At 34.0% G+C, this 24,046-nt stretch overlaps 1 protein-coding gene across 2 annotated transcripts in view; it reads left to right on the top strand.

Moving 5' to 3' along the window:
- Positions 1-24,046, top strand: part of DIAPH3 (diaphanous related formin 3) — a 563,950-nt gene that overhangs the window by 261,785 nt on the left and 278,119 nt on the right. For both annotated transcript variants that reach the window (XM_036831862.1, XM_036831861.1), the window contains 3 exons: positions 6,894-6,989; positions 14,052-14,146; positions 18,143-18,244. In XM_036831862.1, the coding sequence (XP_036687757.1) occupies positions 6,894-6,989; positions 14,052-14,146; positions 18,143-18,244 (293 nt within the window). The remainder of the gene's footprint in view (positions 1-6,893; positions 6,990-14,051; positions 14,147-18,142; positions 18,245-24,046) is intronic.

The raw sequence follows: 24,046 nt of genomic DNA, 5'->3' as shown, positions 1-24,046 counted from the left end.
TCTTCCTTGAAGCCATATCGTCCTATCACAACTCCAACAGTACTAACTCTAAGAAATCTGCTTTCTTTTCTCAGCCATTCACCTGTTCTCAATACCACCCCTAAGACTCCCAGGTCCATTCCGTTCACCCCATGTAGCTGAATAACTGATCCTTGTCCAAAGGGAGCCACCATGTGAGAGTAGTGATGGGTGAATTCTCGACTTTCCCTTTGGAAGTATAGTTTTTCCCCTTAACTTTAAATTCTGCTCATTGTGTTCAGGAGACCAAGCATTTCTCTTCCTTCCCCAGGTCCACTCACTGCCTCACCTACTCTCCCAGTGAACATATGCAGCATGGAAAAATTCCATTACCTGAAAAAGCAACGCTTGGGGAGTTAACTTCCTCTTATGTGATTGGTTGCAGACTGTTTTCCTGCTGCAGATTCCCTGCCCCAGAGCTTCTCTGGGCCTGTGATGCAGTGGTCAGTGTTCTTGTCTGGGATCTGGTGACAGCCGAGGCCTTTGTGTGACCTCGGTCAAGTAACTCATATTTTCTCTACTTAGGTTTCCTCACTGATAGATGAGGTAGTTAAACTTCATATTCAAGGTCTATTTGCTTCTAAATTTCAGCCCAATAAATTTTTGATACTCTTTATTGGCCTCTTAGAACCTCAGTAGTTAGAAAAGTCAGGAAGAAAAACAACCACAACTGTGCAAATAATCTCTAGTTTATAGCTCTCTCCCTGCCCCCACCTTTCACCCCATTTGAAGGTTGTGGTAGGCCTCAGTTTTCACTTCCTAATCATATGATTTATGTTCGCTTTATTTCTGTAGTTGAGATGATTTTTATTGGCTTCTCTCAGTGTCATAGAGAATGGTTATTTAATCATTCAGTCACTTCCTTTTATCCTCTGAAGGCTAGTGCTATAATAATCTAATGAACAAAAAAAAGGTAATTTAAACATACAACATGTAAAATTTAATAGCACGTGTACTAAATGAAAACCAGAAAAAAATTAAAATGCTTAGTATTTTAAAGACATTGTCATAAGCTAGTTACCCAGGAAGCTCTGACAAAAATAGAATAAAAAATTATTAGTCACATTTACTGATTTAAAATACTCAACTGTGGAAAGAGAAACTATAGTATTTATTACATTTTGTGCCTCTACTAGCTACTCACACATTTAGAATTGTGAGAATTGTGCATATTCTAGAATTGTGCATATTCTAGAATTGTTTGCAGTGGTTAAATAATATACTGTAAAATTTATGTGGAATCCTATTCCTAGAAAAAGGTCACATTTTTAATCAATCTGATTAGAAAATAATGGAAAATGAACTAGAATAAGATGTATAACCATGTACCATGGAACTGTGATATTTAATGGAAAATTTAGTATGAAAGAAAAGATTTTGAAAGGAGATCCTTTATATAATTTTGCTGCTATTTTTGAAACTTTGAAAATAGGAAAAGAATAAAGAGAAAATGTAATTAAAAAAGACTTTTTCAGTTCATGGCTCTCGGCAACATAGAGTTTTGTCATCTTTGACTTCTTTCTGACATAAAACCCTCATGAAATGCGGCATATGCTGTGTTAGTGATCAGAACCATTCTTGAACAGGATTAATCTTCTCTCGGAAAAATGTAGGCTTACTCAACATCTCTAGGAAGTAAGGTTAAACACGGACTTATAATGGCAGAAAAGCTAGATCACAAGTACAGATGGCACTAATAATCTGACTTTATGGCTCATACTTGAAGAGAGCTAGTCTTTTAGTGAAAATGTATTGGTACTGGGTTTAGAATAGGAGCTCCACCAGTGGATGGGATGAGTCTAAAATGTGCTCGCCTCTGGGCTCCTGAGCTGTGGTCAGGCACTCTGTTTCTTATCCCTTATTTCTCTGTCACTGCAGAGGTAGGGGATGGTTTCAGGAAGGTAATGATCATTTCACTTCATTCTCACAAGTCCTTAAAGGTCCAGTGTCTCCAGGTGAGGGATGTAAGCCGCAGTGGACTGTGTATAGTACTCTGTGGGGCCAGGATGCAGAACGTGGCATTGAGATTCCAAGCCTGAGTTCCCTGCAGAACCCTGCACTCTCCTGGCTAGTATTCCACAGAGATACTGTCAGCATGGGAAACTGAAATAGGATTTTGTGAAAAAATTTCATTCCTGCTAAACAGCCTCCTTTATTCTTATTCCTCTTTAATGCATCCCTGTTGTTGTCAACATGTACATCCTGCTTTATCAGTGACCTTTGCATAAACATTTTCACTGGTTTTACTCTGATTTGAGGCAGTCCATTATCTGGCTGTATTTTTTTCCCCAGCAGTACTTTTCATTATTTCTCAGTTTGAAAGATTTTAACCAAATCAGTCTGTTTGGATAATAAACTGATTATCTGGTTTCATATCTACATAAGCATATTTCTACCTGTTTTTTTTTTTTTGAATCTTGTTTTCTATCTTAGAAAACTCTGCTTCTTCCTCCCTTTACCCTATTTCCATTCCATCTTTCCCCAGCCATCCTTTGACTATATGGAGCAGAGAAGAGAGGAAAGCCATGATTTCATTGCATTATGGGTATGCTGATACATTAAACTCAATGAGTCTAATTTGTCGTCTTTATAAAAAAGCAGAATTGGTTAAAATTGCTTCAGTTTCTGATTTGCAGGTTGAAGTGGTCAACATTGCTAGATAAACTTTTTTCTTTTTTTAATGTGACACCTAACATATTTTACAACTAGTGGAAAGAATATTGGAGTCAAAGTGTAGTGACCCTTATTCTTTTATCAGATCTGTTGCTTTTAAAGCTACTTACCTTAAGCATTATCTTTCTCATCATGATTATGATGATGATGATAGTAGTCACAGAAATAGTATTACTCTTATGAGAATTATATAAGCAAGTGCAGCAGAAAGTGTTCAGTGCAATGCCTAGTAGATGTTCAGTCAATATTATTTAAAATTTAAGGTTATTCATTTCTTTGACTTTTTTCTTTATGTAGACCAGTAAATGTTTCAGAATGTGACAGGTTACTGCTGTTGAGAGATAAACTGATTTTTAAAAACTTAGAATCAGTCTTTTTCTTGAGGATAAAGATAGGAAAATAAAATGTATACATCTTCTAAAGAGTAAAGGATTGCCATTTGGTCAGGTTAAGGAAAGGAAGTTCACTAATAAAATTTTTACTCGCCTTCATCTGAAAATTTTAACCAATATAACAAGACAAGGAAAAGATTTCAATACTAGCAATAAGGAGACAAATGTATCATTATTTGCTGAAACCTGGAGAACCTGTGACAGTCAGTAGAATAATTATTAGGACTGATACCTGTATCACTGTTTCAGGTTTCTCTTCTGTACATTCAGCTGCCTCTTGTACATGACCATGTGGAGGTAAAAGAGCTCCTCAAACTACACATGTTTAAAACTGGACTAGGTCAAAACTGTTCCTCATTTGTTGCTGAATTAAATAAACAGCACCATCATCATCTGCCTGGTTGCTTAAACCCTTCTTTCTCCTTTAGTCTGCAGGTACATACATACCTACATACATACATCCAACAGACATTTACTGAGCTTCTGCTATGTTCCAGGCTTGGTGCTCAATATACAACGGTGAACAAAGTTCCTGCCTCTAACAACTTGCTTTCTAATAGGGGAAGAGAGACAGTATCAGATTTATGATATGTGAGGAGTAAGTGCTTTGGAGGAGAAAAAAGGCAGAGTGATGGTGATAGAGAATACTGGGTGGGGGTTGGGGTGCTATTCTGTATAAGGAAGTAAGAGAAGTAAACCTTTTCTGTTAAGGTTTAACCGGAGTCTTTTGCTGCGTTGTGGTGAAGAGACTGCAGTTGGTCAAGCTTGGAAATGGGAAGACTAGTTAGAAAGCAATTGCGATCCAGGTGAGAAAGGATGGTAGCCACAAGCGGGGGAGTATAGTAGCCCCCGCTTATTTTAGTGACTATTAAATTTTAAATTTAATATTAAATATTAAGTTTTAGTGAATATTTTAGAGTTAGAATTGATGGGGTTCACTGATGGACTAAATGTAGTTTTGGGTTAATGGAAAGAGGATGACTTCAAGCTTTGTGACTTGAGCAATTGCAATAAGAGCATTTCCATTTCTAAGATGAGGAAAATTCCAGGAAGAGCAGCATGGAGGTGTGTGAATATGGGTTTTGGACACGTGAAGTTGAAGGTGCCCATTAGACATCCAAGTAGAGGTGTGAGAGTAGGCAGTTGGATAGTCAAGTTGAAACTCAGGAGATGGGTCTGGACTGGATTCTGCTTTGAGGGCTCATCCATTCTCTCCATCCTGGTGGTCTGGATGAGGTCCCATTTTTTTTCTCATTTGGATTACTACAACTCCCTTCTGTTTTGCCCTTCTACCATTATTTTTGCCACTCTTTCAATTCACCTTCAGTAGGCTGAGTTTTTTCTAAAATGCAGTTCTTTTGATGTCTCTCTCATACTTAAGCCTTCACTGGCTCCACATTGCTCTGAGGATAAAAGCCAGAATTCTTATCATGGCTTAAAAGGTCTTGCATGATCTGGTGTCTGATTAATTTCTGGTGTCATTTATTTACACCCAATATTCTTTGCTCTTCTTCTTTTTCTAAAAAAATTAATTAATTAAATTTTGGCTGCATTGGGTCTCCGTTGCTGCACGCGGGCTTTCTCTAGTTGCGGTGAACTGGTGTTACTCTTCGTTGTGGCGTGCAGGCTTCTCATTGCTGTGGCTTCTCTTATTGTGGAGCACGGGCTCAGTAGTTGTGACACGCAGGCTCAGTAGTTGTGGCTTGCAGGCTCTAGAGCACAGGCTCAGTAGCTGTGGCACATGCACTTAGTTGCTCCGTGGCATGTGGGATCTTCCTGGACTAGGGATCGAACCCTTGTCGCCTGCATTGGTAGGCAGATTCTTAACCACTGCACCACCAGGGAAGTCCAGCTCTTATTATTCTTAATTCTTTCTGTGCCCTTCAAGTTCTTGCAGAACCTGAAACACTATCCTTCCATTATCTGTCTGTGTCCTTCCTTCCCGCACCCTAAAACTTTCTCACCTGGCTAACTTCTTTTTGCTTTCTAGCTTTTACTTAGATATCATTCATTCCATGAAGACTATCCCTGGCAAGTATGGGTTAATTTTCTTTAGTATCCTGTGGTTCTTACCCAAACACTGAAGATATATCTATGTACTGTAATTGCCATTTACTTTGCAGTCCTCTCGATTGGTCCTTAAATTCTTTGAGGCCAAGACATCTCCATTTTGTCTAGCATGGTCTCTTTTAGTTGGTGCTTAATAAATACTTCTTATTTGAATGAAAGAATAAATAAGTAAAGTGAATGATTATAAAACATATATGCAAAATTCAGCAGTTTCTGTATTCCAGCAGTAACTAGTTGCAAAGTATAGTGGGGAAATGTAGAATTAACCAATACCCCCTAGGAGTATAATAGGAGTGTAATAGACATACTTAGGATACCTAACACTAACAATAAATATACAGGATGCCTATGCAGAGTGCTGTGTTAAGTTGAAAAATTATAGACACATGTCATGTTCATGATAAGGAAGTTTAGAAATTGTCAACATATCAAATTTGCCTGAATCTGTTTACAAATACCTTGCAATTCAAATACAATTCAAGTGGATTTTATTTTTGGAACTTCGGAATTACTCTAAGGTTCCTGTGGAAAAATAAATGAGAAAAGTGAAGCAAGTTTAGAAAAGGAAGAAAATTAATTTGAACAGCCAATTATATAGTAAGATATATCATAAATCCTATAGTGCTTAAGACAGAATGATAATAGCACAAGAGTAGTACATGGAACAATGGAGCAGAATTAGAAGTCCAGGAAAACACATAGAATAAAAGTGTAATATAAAATCAGTTGAGAAAGATGGTTGATTATTCATAAAATGATTTAGTTAATAAATATTTTGAAAAATATAAAATTTGATCCCTATTTCACACTATGTACCCAAACATGTAATTATAATGCTTTTCTGATATACAAAGAATTTAATTATAATGTGCTATTTTGTATATGAAGATTGTTTTCGAAGTTATTCTTCCTCAACATTAGTGATTTATTTGTACATATCTAACTAAACAATTTGATCCGTTGTTCTTTGTTATCAAGATCCTAATTTTGTAAAGATGACTTACTTTCATCAGAAGTGCTGTCAATATATGCAAAAGAGAGGAAAGAAGACAGGTTCACTTTATTGGTTACAGCTGTTAACCTTGACTGTCAGGTGCTGTGCTATAATCACAGTTCATATATTGTTGTTTAGCATGATGTATTTATTCTCTTATTTTTTAGCAAGGACAGAGAGGTTAAATGCATTTGCTGATTTTTAAAAGCTCAGATAAAGTAGGTTGAGTATCAAAATTTGAATATTTTTCAAAGATTTGGAAAACAAATTGTAAACATTCTACTCTTCGAGTTTTATATGAGCTGTCTTTTTAAATGAACAAGGTATATCAAACGTAGAACAGTTAGGTGTTTGTCTTTGTTTAGCACTCTTAGAGCTAACTTCTTAACCTATCCTAAGTGTAATACATTTACTTTTATAATTGTGTACTGTACATTGTTCAAAGGAGCTAACTGTACTTATTCTTCACCTGATAGCATTGGTTTCCATAGTGCACATCAGCTTTGTTTTTGTTTTTGCTGTTTAGACCTCTAAATATTTACTCTTAGTAGTTTTTCTAGGGAAAGAGCCGCCACTCCCCATCTGAAATAGTTTAGGTCTTTGGATATCTATTATTCTATTATTTTTATAACTGATTGAAACGATTTATATCTTTTTTTAGATTCTTTTATGACAAAGTTCATATCATGTCTTTTGGCAATTAAGTGCCTACCACCCTTAACATGGATCTATCCTTGGTTTTACAGAGAGAAGAGAAGAGGAAGATTTTGAAGAGAAGAAAGCTATTAAGAAAAGAATTAAAGAACTTAAATTTCTAGATTCTAAAGTTGCCCAGAACCTTTGTAAGTATCAGATTTCAATACAATTAAATTAGCAAAACACACCACTGAACACACTGGTTCCTTTAAATTATTTCATTTTCTTTTTGACTCGCTTTTCATTTTATGTTAATTTTATTATTATCATTTATAATAAATTCAAAGATAATTTTCCTTTCCTTTAGGTAAATTATGAGTTAAATTCTTCAAAAGATTAATGCATATTAGAAGATAAAACTAAGAAAGGGAAATATATTTCCCGTAACTGAAAAGAGACCTACCCTTTAAAGTCTTTCTTTTAAGTATAACAGTAAAGAATTATGGAATTTAGGTGATGACATAATATTTTGAAAAAAATTGGTAGTGGATTATTTCTTCTATACTGCTGAATCTCTATTATTTGTGATACTTGATCACACACAAAGGAGGTTGGAATGTTAATGGAAATAAGGATGATGATTAAAATGAATTCTGTTATCCCATCTGAGCAGTTCAAAGCCTTTCCTCAAAAGTACTGACTGGAAATACTTCAGATTTAATTATTGTTACAGGAGCTAAATTCTTAGTATTGAATTGTTTTCCTGACTGAATTATTGTGGGAGAAGAGGGCAAATAGTTTTGCTTCTGACTGATTTCTAACTGCATCTTAAATGCATCAAAGATAGTTCTATTTGGAACTGAGATAGTATGATCTGGATATATTACTTTTCTGTTGCTATAAGAGGGATAAAATGTGGAGAGTCTAGAGGCATGAAGAGCTAACATGGCTTTTAGTCTGCTTTTCAATTATTACATGCCTCAAGTGAGCTTTTTGCAAGTATTGGGACAAAACAATTCTTGATGAGAGGATAAAGATCCATGCTATTGATTAAAGAGGGAGTTAAGTTAGTGTACAGAGAAGGCAGAGTTGACATTTCTTTTGTGAAAGCTTTGGAACCCTCTTGCTTTGCAACTCACTATGGCAGAGGGCCATCTCTTTTGCTGCAGTGTAAGCCTGACAGGATCCCCATGGGTAGTGTGCAGACATTAGTGCTATTGGCCAATACACAGTTTTCTATTTCTGGGCACATACCTGCCCCTTTCAAGTTAGGTGGTACCATGTGACTTGCTTGGGCCAATGAAAATACCAGTGGGGATGAGGTAACTTTTGTGTGGAAGCATTAATTGCTGATAGGAGCAGCTCCAGAGCTCTCTGCCCCACACCCAGAGTGGTGTTCATCATCCCGATATGAGGGTGATAAGTAAAAGAGCCTGTCTTCCTGGTATGTGATGGCATGTAGTCTGAATTAGAAATGTGTTTTGCAGGGGAGGTTAGACCAGTGAAATTTTGGGGTTTGTTATGTGATACAGATATTTCAGGGAATTTCCCTCTTAAAGGAACATTGTCTCTGTTAAAAGCATTAGTAACTTAGATAATGTCAAAAAGTTCTATACTCTGTGATTTGAAAGATGATTTTTGTCTTAAAAAATGTTTATGACCTGCGTTACAAATTGTCCTGTTAGGTAGGTGTCCTAAAGAAATATCATTTTGAGTATAATTCTTTTTAGATGGGTTAGCCATGATAAGATAGCCTAAATAGCCATCTCAAAGTTGAATAATTGACTTGTTGAATAGGGTTCTACTTACATATTACACACATGTGCTAAATGGGATTTCAAATTTAATTGTAATAGCTGATGTGCTAGTTCTGTATTTGGCTCTTTAACCTTTACTACAGTCTCATCATGTAGGTAGTAGTATTGACATTGTAAGTAGGTGGGTGTAGCAGTTCTGGTAGCAGTTCAGTGTAGCAGTTCTGGTGGGTGTAGCAGTTTAGTGACTTGAAAAAGATTGCTGATTTTGAAAATGGCCTGTAGGTATAGGGCATATTTATTCCTGTTTAGAGATAACAAAATTATATTATCATAAAGAAGGACATTGTTGTCTGGGTTGCTGTAGCTAGGGCATATGTATCCATTCATTTAATTGTTATACATGTTTTAAAGTATAAGATCAAAAGGTCAGAATTCATACCAGGTCATCATATTATGAGGTAATCCATCTCAGATTATTCTTACCCTCTCTGATTGTAGCAAGTGTTATGATTTAAGCTTTAAGAAGCTTTAGCAGCCTATAATCTTTACTGTAATTATAGTCTGATTCACAGCTGGTTTTTGTCTAGGAAATTCAGTCTTCTGAGATACTGAATTCTGAGAAGAGTCTTGTGATGGTGACAAGACTCTCATATCACTTAGAAATCTAAGATACTTTCTCTTAGATTTCCCTTAACTGAAATATTTCACAGAGTTTTGAGGAAAGGATCTAAAATCCACAGATTTATTTACCTATTTATTTAAAGGTGGGTTGGGATCCCTATATTTTGAGTTTGTAAAGGTTTTGGCAGACTCTGGGCTCAGTGTAAAAGATAGAATTCTAGCCATTCTAGGATCAAGAGATGGCTCGGGAGTTTTACAAGGTTCATATGTTTTACCAGATTTTTTGGAGTGGGTAGTAGAGCTATAAAGGGAGGAACCCTGAAACCTAGGAATTAATGTAAAGGTTTAAATATTTGTAAGTTCCCTTGCAGAAAACATGTGTGACTGGTTCCAAAATCTGCACACTTTACACCCCTTCACTGCATTCAAAGCTTCCCACTGGGATCAATATAATCACATTTTGAAGGATAAAATGCATGTTAGTACAAAGATTCAGTTTAATGGATATTTTTTAAGCTTTAAATGAGTATCTCATTATTCTCAATAACTTTTAAATTTTTCTTTTTAAAGGTCTATGCTTGTTTTCTGATATGTGTGTTATGCATTAGGCCATTTTCAACTCTTCTGTAGTTTATTTGCCCTTAGTTATAGCAAATGTTTTCCCCAAAACTTATTCATAAACTATAAAAAAACCCATAGTTCAATCTTTATAAATATATCTGTTTAATATATATGTTAATTATGGAATAATACCTGAAAGTAGTGGATGAATTACAAATATAGAAGAAAGTTAAGGAATAAGTTACGTTACGTCTGTCTGCAAAATAGATTTTTCTATTCCCATTTAATTTTTTCTTTCATGTATTATTGTATGTTGTTAAACATGTATTATTAATTGTACATTATGTTATTTATGTTTATATAATTACATAATTGTATACGTGAGATCATATAGTTGTTTTATTTGCAAAGTTAGGGGGTCCCCAAGACTACCTTCACTTCTGACACCAGTTGCAAATTTGGGGGTCCCCAAGACCACTCTTAAGTTTGATAATTTGTTAGAAGGACTCACAGAATTGACTGAAAGCTGTTTTACTCATGGTTATAGTTTATTACAGCAAAATGGTACAGATTAAAATTGGCAAAGGGAAGAGGCATGTGGGGCAGAATCCAGGAGAGTTGTAAGCATAAAGTTTGTAGTTGTCCTCTCCCAGTGGAGCCATGGACAGTAGTAGCTTCTCCCAGCAACGATATGTGACATTTCTCACAGATTATTGCCAATAGAGATGCTCACCCTAGCCTTGGTGTTCAGAGTTTTTACTGGGTCTTGATTATAGCTGAACCCCCATATGATGGCCTTAGTTCCCAGCCCCTCCACAGTTCAAGCTAATATTGTGTGACCCAAAGCCCCCACCATAAATCACATTATTAGCATAGTCTGTCTGGTGTGGTCCAGTGAATGCCCTCAGTAAACAAAGACACTGTTATCACACAGGGCATTCCAAGGGCTTACAGAGTACCTCATAGGAGCCAGACCTTACTTGGGTAAACTTAATCCTTTACCACACAGTATGTCACCTTTTTCCACCAGATGCGTTTTGTTTTCATATTATTCATTTAAATTTGTTTTAAATATATTGTTATGACATATTACACATATGAGAGAATATATAAAATGCATGATATATAAATCAAACATTCATACCTAAAGAAATGGAACATTACTAATACTTAGGGACTTATATATGACCCTCTCTAATCTTATCCCCCTTCCTGTGAGAAGTAACCTTATCCTGAATCTTGGGTTAAATATTCCCTTCCTTTTTTCTCTACAGTTTTACCGACCACATACATGTTCCTAAACAATAAGTTGTTGGTTTTGACTAATATTGAATATTACGTGTATAAAATCATACCATGTTAATGCATCTAGCTATAGTGTATTCATTTTCATTGCAGTTTAGTGTGTATAACATTCTTTAAATATTATACTTTATTTCATTCGACCTCTGGGTTGTTTCCTACTTTTGGTGATACTAATGGTGTGGCATACTATAGTTCTCAGGCTAAATGTCATCCATTGCCTGTTTTTTTAATAAGTTTTATTGGAACTTAGCCAGGGCCGTCTTTTACATATTATCTATGGCTGCTTTTGGGCTGCAATAGCAGAGTTGAGTAGTTGTGACAGACTGTATAGCTCACAAAACCTAAAATATTTACCATGTAGCTGTTTACAGAAAAAGTTTGGCTTTTCTCTAAGTATACCCCTACCCTAAGTATATACCTGTTCTGCATTCGTACCAATTTTCTCTTCCAGTATCAAAGCTTGAGTGTTCCCACTGTACAAACTCTCCCATGCTTGGTGTTTTACAAGAAGCTAATGTAGCTTTAAAGAAAAAATTATGTTTAAGACTTGTTGAGCGTCCTTGTTCTGATGATTTGTCTCTCTCTAAAATTCTGGAAAATGACATTTTCTCTTTAAATATGCTTCTTCTGTGGTGTGTGTGTGTGTGTGTGTGTGTGTGTGTGCATGCGTGTGTGTATGTGCATGTGTTCCTTTTGGAACTCCAAGAAGACATTTTTAGGTGTCCTTACTCATCTTCTGTGTCTCTTAACCTAGTACTTTTCCATCTCTTTGTCTTTGTGTTTTGGGTAGCTTCTCTGCCTATGTCACCAGTTTTCTCTTTATCTGATGTCTAATCCATGTGAGTTTTCTATTTCAGTAGCTAAATATATATATTTTTATTTTTAAAGTTTTTTTCTCCCTCAAGTCTTTGTTTCTTTTTATTAATGTTCTTTTCTTTCCTGTCCAGTGTTTCAAACTTTTCTTTCATTTCTTTAAGTAATTATTTCATTTTCTCCAGGATTTCTATTTTCCTTTCTTTCACTACGGCTCAGAAATAGATTTAAGATTAAGATAAAAAATAACTTTTTAAAAATATTTCAAGGTTCTCTGTCCACTTTGCCATGCTGCCTGAAATACAAAACTATAATTTCTTTCTCTCAATTACTATATTATGCCTCAGTGTAATTCTTTCCTTTTAATCTTTCCATTTAACATTATAACCTTTTCTATGTTTTGTTATTGTGTCCATGGTTAGGTTTCTTGAGTAGAATTTACTGTCTCTCAAAGGGAATTTTAAGGATTCTGATTAATCTTACTATCTTTCTAAGTTTGCAATACAGGTACTATCTTAACAATTTGCCTTCTCAATTTGCTTACTTCTGATGTTTAACATATTATATATTATTTTTTGTAACTTTTTTCTTATTCCTTTGAGTTTTCATACATTTTTCTCATTTTCCTATTTGGACCTCATTGTATTCTAAATGAAGTGGGAGAAAGCCCTCTGAATTTTGAGGCAGGCTCATCCCCCCAATTTCCTTGCTTTTTAATTGTTTTAAGCGCTTTTAATTGTTTCAGTGTTTTCTTTTTATTTTGTCAGATATCAATCTTTTCATGTTTTTCACTGATTTTTATGATTAAGAAGTTCTTCTCTAACCATAAATGAGCTAATTTGCCATGCTAAATTTCTTTTAGTATTCCTATTTGTTAATATTTACATTTAATCCTACAATCATATGCAACTTGTTATTACATGATGTACAGATTTAGATTTTATTCCCTCTATATCAATTATTCATTGATTATCTCCTTGAGATCATATAGTTATTATCTTTTTGTGCTTTCTAGTGTCTACTACGGGGTTATCCTTTTATAATTCCACTAATCTCTATCTTTTACAATATAATTTAGCTCCTTTGTTCCATCTTATTCTTGGGATATTGAGGATTATACACATTTATAATTTCTAGCACTATTATCCCACATTTATGACTGTGTGAGTTCAAAATGTGTGAATGAAGCTGATGATAAGAACACAGATGGTGCTCTCGTTGTTCATCTGTAGTTGATCCATGGTATCCTCAGGAATACAACCTTGCTCCAAGAAAGAAGAGATCATGTTTTCTCTATCTTATGTAAAATAGTGTTTTTATATGAAAATACCTCCAAATAAAATGATATGTTTGGTATATAAAACAAAGTAGTAGGTAGTGGTAGCAAGGTCTGAGTGTGTTCAAGAAGTGACATCTTTCACTGGACAGAAGAAACAATAATACTAGTAGAATAAGGGGGGAAACAGTAAAAGCCTTAAATCTAATGCTATGAAAATATTCTTATATACTTTTGAGATCATTGTGTTTTACCATAAGATGTATGAGGTATAAAAATGTAAATAATGTTGAAATTCTCAGTAGTAACATATTATCCCATCTAGTCCATTTGGACAGTTTTCCATTGAAATTTGTGTTCTAATATTGCATATTTAAGCTTTAGTTACATAAAAAAGGTATTTCTCTGGCATGTTGTCTACAATATTTCTGAACAGTGAAGTGCTATTATAACTTGGAAAAGTGTTAATGCACTGCTTAGCAGTTTTCTTAAAAAAATTTTTTTTCTGGACTATTTAGTAAGGCCAGAAGATATTATGCAGGCTAATAACACACATGTGTAGATAAATATTACATGTACATATTGGGGTTTTATGATTCTTTTCATTACAATGTGATATCTCTATAGTGTTCTAAACATATTTCAGTTTTCTAAAATCACATCAAAATTGGCACCATTCCTATGTTAGGCTAATAACTAAGCATTAAAAATCAACCTCAGAACCAGCATAATAATATAGGACTTGTTTAAACACTAGTTCTAGAACTGGAGAAGGGTATAAAATGTGCTAATGAAAGTTTCCCCCACAGTAATTATATTAAATAATTAAAATCTCTCACTTTATGAATTATTTTTGATTTTATACATAGAACTACATCTCAAATTGTTTTCTTACCTTCTTCATTATGAACCTCTTTTTTTCCTCCTCCTCTTAGCAATCTTCTTGAGTTCTTTTCGGGTGCCATATGAGGAAATCAAAATGATGATATTGGAAGTGGATGAAACACAGTTGGCAGAGTCTATGATTCAGGTAAACAAACAGGCAGAGAGCTTAAATTCCAATATTTCATTGCAAGCTTCTCATTAAATAGAAATCTGTAAGTGAAGCAAAATTCTTAAACTAAATCATTCAACTGGAAAATCATTGCTGCATAATTAGTTTGAGCATAACTTCTGCATTGCCAGGAGATAAAGCTCTGCATCTTCTCTTAACTGCAAACTAAATATAATGCTATCAAATGATTACATTTCAATTATTTCAAATGACTGTTTTTGAAAGGCAGATTGTTTACTTTTACACTTATGTTTATGTTTTTGTTACAGTTAAGACTAGTAACATGCTAATTTAAATTTATTTGTATAATCCTTATAGAATGTGTTTTTCTTGGGCTTATATGTCTTATAAAGGTGTATTATTGTTTGGTATAGAAGACTGAGGGAATTTTCTCTTTATTTAGAGTTACCTTGATTAACAACCCTTACTTGAGTCATTTGTGTTCCCATGAATTCTAGAAATTTGTTTGCATGGTATTCTGAATCATTCAGAAGGCTGGAAGATTTTTAAAATATTTTCTACTCACAGGATTATTTAACGAATGCTAGTATGGTTTCAGAATTACTTGCTGAATTCTATACATAAGGTACAGTAATGCATGTCTTGATAGAATTTAAAGTTGGAGAAGCAGACCACAAATCATACAGTGAGAGAATAATATCTTCAGTTTGCTATCTTTATTCTTATTAGTTAGTGTTAACAACTGATTAAAAATATTCTGGATGTTTTAATCCATCAGTAAGTGGTATCCTTGGAAGTTCTTGGTTTTGTCTGTCCTATCTTCTAAGTGTGGTGGTAATATATAATCCCATCAGTGATTTGTGCTGAGTCTCAGACTCATAAACTACCTAATTCAACAAACCTTCTTCAAGAGTTTTCTTTTTTTTTTTTTCTCTACTAGTTTCTCTTTACTACATTTTGTCTTTATTCCTGTTGATCGTGAATGTGCTTTGTTCTTGAGAGTAGATTTCCAAGTCCCTTCAATAAAATATTTCTACTTAATGCATATGTATTTTTTACAATGTATTTGTTAAATATTTACAGAGTAGCTTTTAACTTGATTATATGAATATTTTGGATGATCATGTGGCTTTTGTTGTTTGAGATGGAAAAATGTTTTCATTTTAAAATTCATGTCCTAAGAACATTCAGTTCCATATAATTTATTAATATATTAGTTTTCTATTACTGCTTTAACAATTTACCACAAATTTAGTGGCTTACTATAAAACAAATGTATTACATTTTTGTAGAACAGAAGTCTGGTGTGGGCCTTACCATGCCAAAGTCCAGGTGTTAGCAGACTTGCATTGCTTTCCGTAGGCTTCAGGGAAGAGTTCATTTCTTTATCTTTTCCAGCTCCTCATGGTTGCCCGCATTCCTTGGCTGGTGGATGCCTCCCTTTAATTTCAAGCCAGCAATGTTGCAGCTCTCTGTTCCTGTCTTATATAGTCACATCTTCCTCTTATTCTATTATTCTCTCCCTTTTCCACTTTTAATGACCTTTGTGATTACACTGGGCACATTGGATAATCCAGGATAATCGCTCTAGTTTAGGGTCAGCTGATAGCAACTTTAATTCCATCGCAAACCCTAATTCCCTTTGTCATGTTACCTAATATTTCACAGGTTCTGGGGATTAGGTGTGAACCTCTTAGTGGGATTGGGGCATTATTCTGGTTACCACATTTGCTAAATATAAAACCAATCTTATGAATTTAAAATCTAAAAATTTAGTTTGGACATATGCAAAGTCTTCATATATTCATTAACAATAAGAATTTTATGCTATTTGAAGACTTGTTTTTAATTTTAAAAATACTTTCTAATTGTAAAGTGAAGAACTTGCCTGTTTTGAACAGGGCATGGAAAAAGCATTACTTTGTAATAATCATTATTTTGGTAGGCTTTGTTCATTGTCATGATCTTATTATGGCATATCTAGTTATTTATTCATATAACAAGATGTCAGTATTGATGTCATCTTTGCATGTTATTTTTCCACCTCATTGTTTACCCATTTACCTTTGTCCCATCAGTCTTTAATTAATTAATTAATTAATTAATTTAGCACGTATTTCATAGTGCTCACCATGTGCAGGGCATGGTGTTAGGCTCAATTGGACATAGACTTTACCTTTCTGGAGTGGCAAGGGAGATGGCATTTATATATAACTATAATACAGGATAAATATGGCTGTGTTGAGATTGTTTTAGAACTAGATAATGTGCTAAGTGTGCATATCTGTGTGTAAGGGTCCTTAAAGGTTGAATATGGCATGTATGTAGAAAAGAGCAGAGGGATCATGTGAGGGAAAAGCTGGGTGTGTGGGGGCAGATGAAGAATTTAGTTCGATAGGAGCTTAGGATGGGAAACATGATAAAGGGAGAGACAAAAGAAGGTCAGGCCTGTACTCTTACAAATCACAATAGTTTCATTACTTTAGAAAGCAAAAATAATGAAGTGAAAAATTAATGAATTTGTGATGAAAGATTAAAACTTAAGTATAAAAAAAAAAAAAAAACTTAAGTATATATTAACTAAAAATATTCAAGGGGATATGATGATTATCTAAAAGGATGCTGAAGAAATCCAGAAGCCCAATGTAACAAATAGATCAGATGTCACCTAGAATGATTAAAAGAAAATATTAATAACCAGGTGTTTTGGTCTCAGGCAATTCTACTAAGAGAAACTTCTGTTTATATGGGAAAATACTTTTATTGTTTTTATTCAGTTTGATAGTGTTAATCGTGAATACTTTTTTTAGGGATGATCTTAAATTGCCACTTTTTTGTTTGTTTTTGGCCAGTCAATCAAGTTTATGTCCAAGGGTACACAGTGAGTCAAAAACTTGTTCTTTGATCTAACTCTTTGATATGTAACATTCTCTAACATTATTTTTTAACTAATAACACCTTTGGGGGTTTTTTTCCTCCTTAAATATATTCAGCATGATGTAGGGTTAATTATAATTTATACTTGACTTTGGGCTTGTACAGAGTTTATTGATGGTGTAATTTGGAATTGTGAGCACCAACCACTCTTTTCTTTCTTAATTTTAATATCAGTATACTAACTCGCTATAATACTGTTATAGTCGATTATATTTTGATACAAAGGATCTATATAGACTTTGTCTAAGGGATGGTTTAACAGGGAAGCGTAATTATATGTGTTCCCTTGGTCTTTCTCCATTGGGAGTGTTTCTGTTGTCTAAGTGTGTGGCTTGGGAAAGGCTGTGCATGGACAAAGGAGCCAGAACAACCAAATGAACCTGTGGTTTCTGGGCTGCAGATGATATAGGCAAAGGGCTGTTACAGCCACGCACTTAAGTTCTCTCTATATGCTTTCATCTGCAAGGTGTATCATCCTGTGTCTTCAATGCCTTTTCAAATTTTCTTTCACATCAGAAAAGTTACTTTGTCTTTGTTTTAGAGATATCTTCAGTTTTATTATTAAAACTGTAATCATATTGGTTAAATCTTGCAAGTGCTGTCATTACAATTCCCTTGATTTCTTTTCCATTCTTTCCCTTGCCTATTAGTAGCAATACGATGATTTCTTTTATCCCCGTGAGTGAAGTGTTAAAATATGTTTGGCTTTGCCTGATATTTCTGACATTTAATTCCCTAAAGCTGAAATGTAATTGATCACATTTATCCAGGTGAGAAAGCTGTTCCTTTGGTATAGGTTGAATTCTTCTTTCTCCATTATATAGCTAATCAAATAAACATTCAGTACTGCTTGATTTGAATATATAATAACCCTGGATAGAGAAGAGGAAAATTGGTTGCTTTCAAGATGCAGAGAATGTAGCTTAAGGTTTAATATTAGGGAGGTTACCTAGAAATAAAACTAAAGATTAACTTCTTCAATGATTTCCTTCCCATAGTTTATTAAAAATTTTTCCTAGAATTTAAGAAGCACATTAATTAGTGAAGATATTTTCTTTTGGTTTTAATTTTTAGAACTTAATGAAGCATCTTCCTGATCAAGAACAGTTAAATTCACTGTCTCAGTTCAAGAGTGACTATAACAATTTATGTGAACCCGAGCAGTTTGCTGTTGTGGTAAGTACTGTTTCTCAGTGTCAGCTCTCTTTGGAGGGGATTTTTATACAGTGCGAAAACAGAGAAAAGGAAATGTAAGGCTTTTCATATCATCATTGCTCAAAAACCATCTTGCTTTCTTTTTTTAAACCTGAGGATATTTATGGGAAATTATCTTGATTTTAAAATATATATTGAAATTCTAGCCGTAAATGAAGTCCAAGGATTTTTTTCAAAAGCATAAACATGATTTTTTTTTAAGTTCTCTCTTTAATGTCAAAATGTAAAATGAAACCTGCACTCCTAAGACTAGAGAGTATATTTGTGATTTATTCTAGAGCTGTATATTCCAACATATTGCAAGAGTAGCTTCAGTTTTTCGTTCTAATCATTCACTTCAGTTCATCTCATATTTTAGACTCTGAAATTAGAAATGTAGTCTCTTTCTTGGCAATGAGGGTGAAAAATGAATATGTTTTAGAATATCTTTGAGGCACCTTGATAATCACCTTGTTCCGGCCTCCTACTTTATAGAAGGTGGGGTCTAAAGAGGTGAAAAAAGACTTTCCAGTGTTATATATTAGCGGTATTGTAACTTTAAGATTTTTTATCAAGCTTTCTTTTCTCCTGCTCTTTCGTTCTACCATTAAATTACCATTTTGAGATTGGTTACACTCAGCCATCATGATGATATTTTAGAGTAGTATTTCATTTTTTTAATATATAAGATTATTTTTTTCCTGCAGTCTTCAGCTATATTATTACCAACTTCCAGGGACATGATGGAATTGTATTTGATATAATTTTGAAATTTCGGGTTGGATAACTAAACGACTATGTCTTCATACTATATTTGGCATGTTGTCGACGTTTACTCTTAAACTCTTTCCTATGTCTTCATGAACCCATTCTACTCAGCCCTCCCTACAGCACCTCCCCTCCTCCCTCACCCTCCATCCTGCACCCAAAGTTCACAAACTCAGAATAGAACTCAGAAGAAAATAAAGCACCTTTTTCCTGTTCACAGCCTTATAATTTTTATTATAAAACTTTTAAATTTATGATTTTTAGAAAAATGCTTTTCTTTTTTACCCAATTCGCCAGAGTACTCTTTCCTCCTCATCTTCTTTTTCTCTTTTCTTTTTTTTGTTATTTCCTTATTTATTTTCTTTCACCTGATCACTCTGTCTTTCTCTTGATCCCTATTTGACACAACATCTTCCATATGAGACATGGGAGAATTTGCATTCATTTTTAACCACAGACTACTTAGAGTTTTGATTTTTGCCCATCTTTTTTGACTCTTGAATGAAAAGCATAACATGTAAAATTATAATTTTGAAATATTCCCATCCACATTAAGCCTGAAACACATACAAACTTATGTGAAAATGTCTATTTAACGAGTAACCTTTTATGTTGCATATCATCACAGAGATTTAAAACTATTCCCACGTTCTTTCTAGTGATTGTCACAGAAGAATGAACTCAAACTTGCAGATATTTCAGGTTTATTTAAATAGCCAGGTTATGCCTGCCTTTGAAAACGAGAGTTGACATCAAAGAGGTATGATTTACAAGCGGTGTGCTCAGAGGGGTCAGAAAGTTAAAACAATTATATTCCCAGATAGCAGGGCTACAGGTTATAGTTTTGATTTTAAGACAGAAATGGATCACTTCCATTTCAGGACATGTCAACACAAACTTGACCTTGACTCTACACATTCTATGCTGGATCATATCTGACTACAAATGGAATATAATGAGAAAGGAGTGACGCTGTTGAAAGCCATCTGCTATGGAAATATGAACAGAGCTTCATTACCTGTTGATTATGAATATTCCTAAAAATATTGTTTCAAGTTCTGGTTTGTGTTGTACTAACATTTTAAAATATAATTGTTTTGGTGAAGAAAGGAGAAAGACAGTTGAAGAAAAAATGAGAACTTTCTATATACTTTTTTTTGGGGGAGGGGTTGACAAACGGTAATGTTCTTCAACTTCACCTTTTTTTCCATATCAATTATTCACCATTTCCAATCTGGCTTTCCCTACTTCTCAAACTCCCACCCATCCCCCAAAAGACAGGAAAACTTGCTTAAAGTTCTAAACAATACTTGAGAGTTACCCAAAAAATGATGAACAGCATGGAATGCCTTGAAGTTTTCTGTTCTCCTTTCTGGATTAAAAGCTCAATAAGTTCACTAATTCATTAGAGTGATGTGTTTTCAATTTATCCACATTGTATAAATGATATAAATTTGGTGGTTTTAGGAAACTGATTATAATTACCAGGTACATTTTTAAAGATTCCCATAATGCTGTTTTATTTTTAAAGTGATATGCTCAATGTAATTGTGTATATGTCAAAGACTGGCTGTTATCTTGAGGTAAGCTAAACTGCAGATTCCTACAAGACTTTTCTCTTGTAGAAAAGCCTTTACTTACTGACTAAACCTAAAGTGCTAATAATTTCTAGATGAAAAATCATCACAGAGTCATAAACAAGGAAGAGTCAAGGGTTGGGATAGCCTTTGCACCCCAAATAGGGCCAAAGCTTGCCTTTTTATTTGTTTTCACCATAGATGGACTTGCTGTTAGCTCTGTTTCGTCTTCAGGTTCTATACACTGATATTTTGATTTCTAGCATTGTTTTCATTTTAACAAAAATCAGTTAAAACCCTGCAGTTATGTTACTTGCCAGTCAGTTTACATTTTGCTTTTATCCAGTTATGTAAATTCATTAATTTGACTCATGTGAATTACAGATGTATTCTATTTAAATAAACACTCAAATTTGATACAATCGATAAAGTCACTAAGGTTGTTTGCATTATATAATCAACTTTAATTCCACACAAGAATTATGTAAAATAGTAAACAAACAAAATGCAGCTTACCTCAACATCTGTGTTTGTTTACATTATTTCTCTTTGGTAGAATGGCAGTGTTCAAAAGTAACACATCCAAAATGCTAATAACCAATGTCAATTAAAGACCAAATAGAATGTATAAAATATAACATGTAAATTAGAAATATGTTTTACTTTTGTCATGTATTACTTACATACAACTATCCAGGGTTCTATGTCCTATAGAGTATGGTATACAAATATAGTATTCAGAAATATGTGAATATCCATTAAGTTGTACGTCCTTGAAGCTTTCTTTCAACCACTAAACTATTTGCTATGTCTATATTCTCTCCAGGTTTCCTGTAATACAGAGTTTCATATCCACTTTTATTGATTTCTCCCTTGAAATTGGAAGCAAAATTCTTTAATCCTGATATTATCTCTATTCTTTAAAAAACAGTCTTAATGCAGGAGTACTAGACCTGGGTACTTTTATGGTTCTAAGGGTTTAGTCACTCATCTGTTGTTACTGGTAATTCAGAATCTTAAGGTATCTCCCTGAACTAATTCTCCCTGCAGCCCTTCTGACTCGGGCATTGGCCAGTTTGAGCAGGACAGTTCTCAGGTGTTCCAGAGCTGGCCCTGTCTATGCCTTGTAGTCTAGTAGTGGTGTTGACATGGTTGTGGCTGGTACCTTTTAGAACTGATATCCAGTGCTGTGAATTCAGGACCTAATAGTTTAATGCTATTATTGACTTGTTTTGTGGCTGATAGTGTATTTATATGTCCTTTGTTTTCCAGGGGATTTTGGCGTAAGAAAAACAATAACCCATCAAAAAGTCTGAACAAGCTGTCATTTAATGTTGAGAGACTAAGTGTTCTAGTCAAATGGTATTTTGTTATTTTAGAGGAGCGTTCTGGGAGGTGGTTCATCTCTATATCTTTCTGTGTGACTTGAAATGAATGAGACAGCTTACATGCTAATTTTATTTGTTGGTTTAGGTTTTGAGCAGAAGACACTGAGTACTAACCGATGTGCTGAACTTGAAATATTCTTTTCCCTGCATAGTCCAGGACACAACTTTTTGCTGAGAAATTGGTTCATATTTGACATGTCCTTGCCTCATGCTTTATTCAACTTAATTTTCTATCAATAAGATTTAGAAATGAAAATATTCTTCCTAGAAACTCTCACTCATTGGATCAGTTACCTGTCTCTTTTCTTGGATTCTTCCCTTCCCTCTTTAGCCCCAGAACCTTCTCATTTATTTCCCCAAAATATTGCCTACTTACCAAAAGTTGGTTCCCATTGTGTAGCACCTGATTTTAGTTACATGACTGTATTTTTTATATTTGCAGTGATCTTCTGATCAGTAAGCCATTAGGTAAAATCATTGTACTCACAGTGGCAGGGTTAACTGTGTGAGAAATAAGATATGTAAATATTTAATGGGATCACAAGATTTAGCTGAAGCTTAGAAAGAGACCTAAAATTTGCATTTGAAACTTGGTATACTAGACTTTCTTTGATTAAAAACTCTAGGTTTTTGAGTATTTGTTTCTACATTATTTAGTTCTGTTAAGCTGCCAATTCTTCAAAGGAATCATAATGTTTATAGGAGATTGAATTGAACAATGTTATGTTTGTGTACTGTATTTTGATCTGCCACCGTTTGGTGTCACTGTAGGGCAGGGCTTTTAAACTTTGTGCAGTAGAGACCTCCTGTTTTTGTTTTTTTTTTTAATCAAAAAATGTTGTAGGAAGTTCATGCAAATTTCCCTGCATTAAAAATGCCTTATTTTAAAATACACCTAAATATTCTTGTTATAAAACATTTAAATAGCATATAAAAATATTGAATACAATGTAGAAGCTCCTTGTATCTCACTACCCACTGCATTCCATATAAATGATCATTTTTAACATTTTGTTGACTTTCTGATCCTATTTCTTTGTATTTACAAATGTATGCATGTTCATATGCACATTGTTCTGAAACGTTTCACCGTGAAATATGTTTTGGAGGCTTTTATTTTTATAATGTGTTGTTTTGAAATTCCTATGTGGTATTTCATGGTCCCTACTATGACTTTTTCTGTAACTTCCCTTAATGAAGGATAGTTGAAAGAAGGCTTCAAGGACGTACAATTTAATGGATATTCACATATTTCTGAATACTATATTTGTATACCATACTCTATAGGACATAGAACCCTGGATAGTTGTATGTAAGTAATACATGACAAAAGTAAAACATATTTCTAATTTACATGTTATATTTTATACATTCTATTTGGTCTTTAATTGACATTGGTTATTAGCATTTTGGATGTGTTACTTTTGAACACTGCCTTTCTACCAAAGAGAAATAATGTAAACAAACACAGATGTTGAGGTAAGCTGCATTTTGTTTGTTTACTATTTTACATAATTCTTGTGTGGAATTAAAGTTGATTATATAATGCAAACAACCTTAGTGACTTTATCGATTGTATCAAATTTGAGTGTTTATTTAAATAGAATACATCTGTAATTCACATGAGTGAATTGAAGATCCAGGTTACTTACTTAAAGGAACATTCTGTGTTTTGGGACAAGCTTGGTTCTTTGCACATAATAGGAACGTGATAAATAGCAGTTGATTAAGTCTTTCCTTTAATTGTGTGGAACATCTTGTAAAGTTGTAAAATAAGGAGTGAAATGCCACTGACCATCCCTCACTGGCTCCCTAAGCTACTTCAGTTGCTTACCATAACTTTTACGTGGGTGTCTAAAATTCTTAGATAGGCATTAAAGTGTTAAAAGCAAACAAACAAAAAAAACTTCATTGAGGTATAACTGACATACAGTAAAATGCACATATTTAAAATTTGTAGAATTTGATTAATTTTGACATAAGTACACTTATGAAACCATCACCATAATTAAGATAATGAACATACTGATCACCCCCAAGTGTTTCCTCAG

This window comes from Balaenoptera musculus, chromosome 18, assembly GCF_009873245.2.
Source record: "Balaenoptera musculus isolate JJ_BM4_2016_0621 chromosome 18, mBalMus1.pri.v3, whole genome shotgun sequence".
Classification (NCBI taxonomy): Eukaryota; Metazoa; Chordata; class Mammalia; order Artiodactyla; family Balaenopteridae; genus Balaenoptera; species Balaenoptera musculus.
This window is presented reverse-complemented; position numbering and strand designations above follow the sequence as displayed.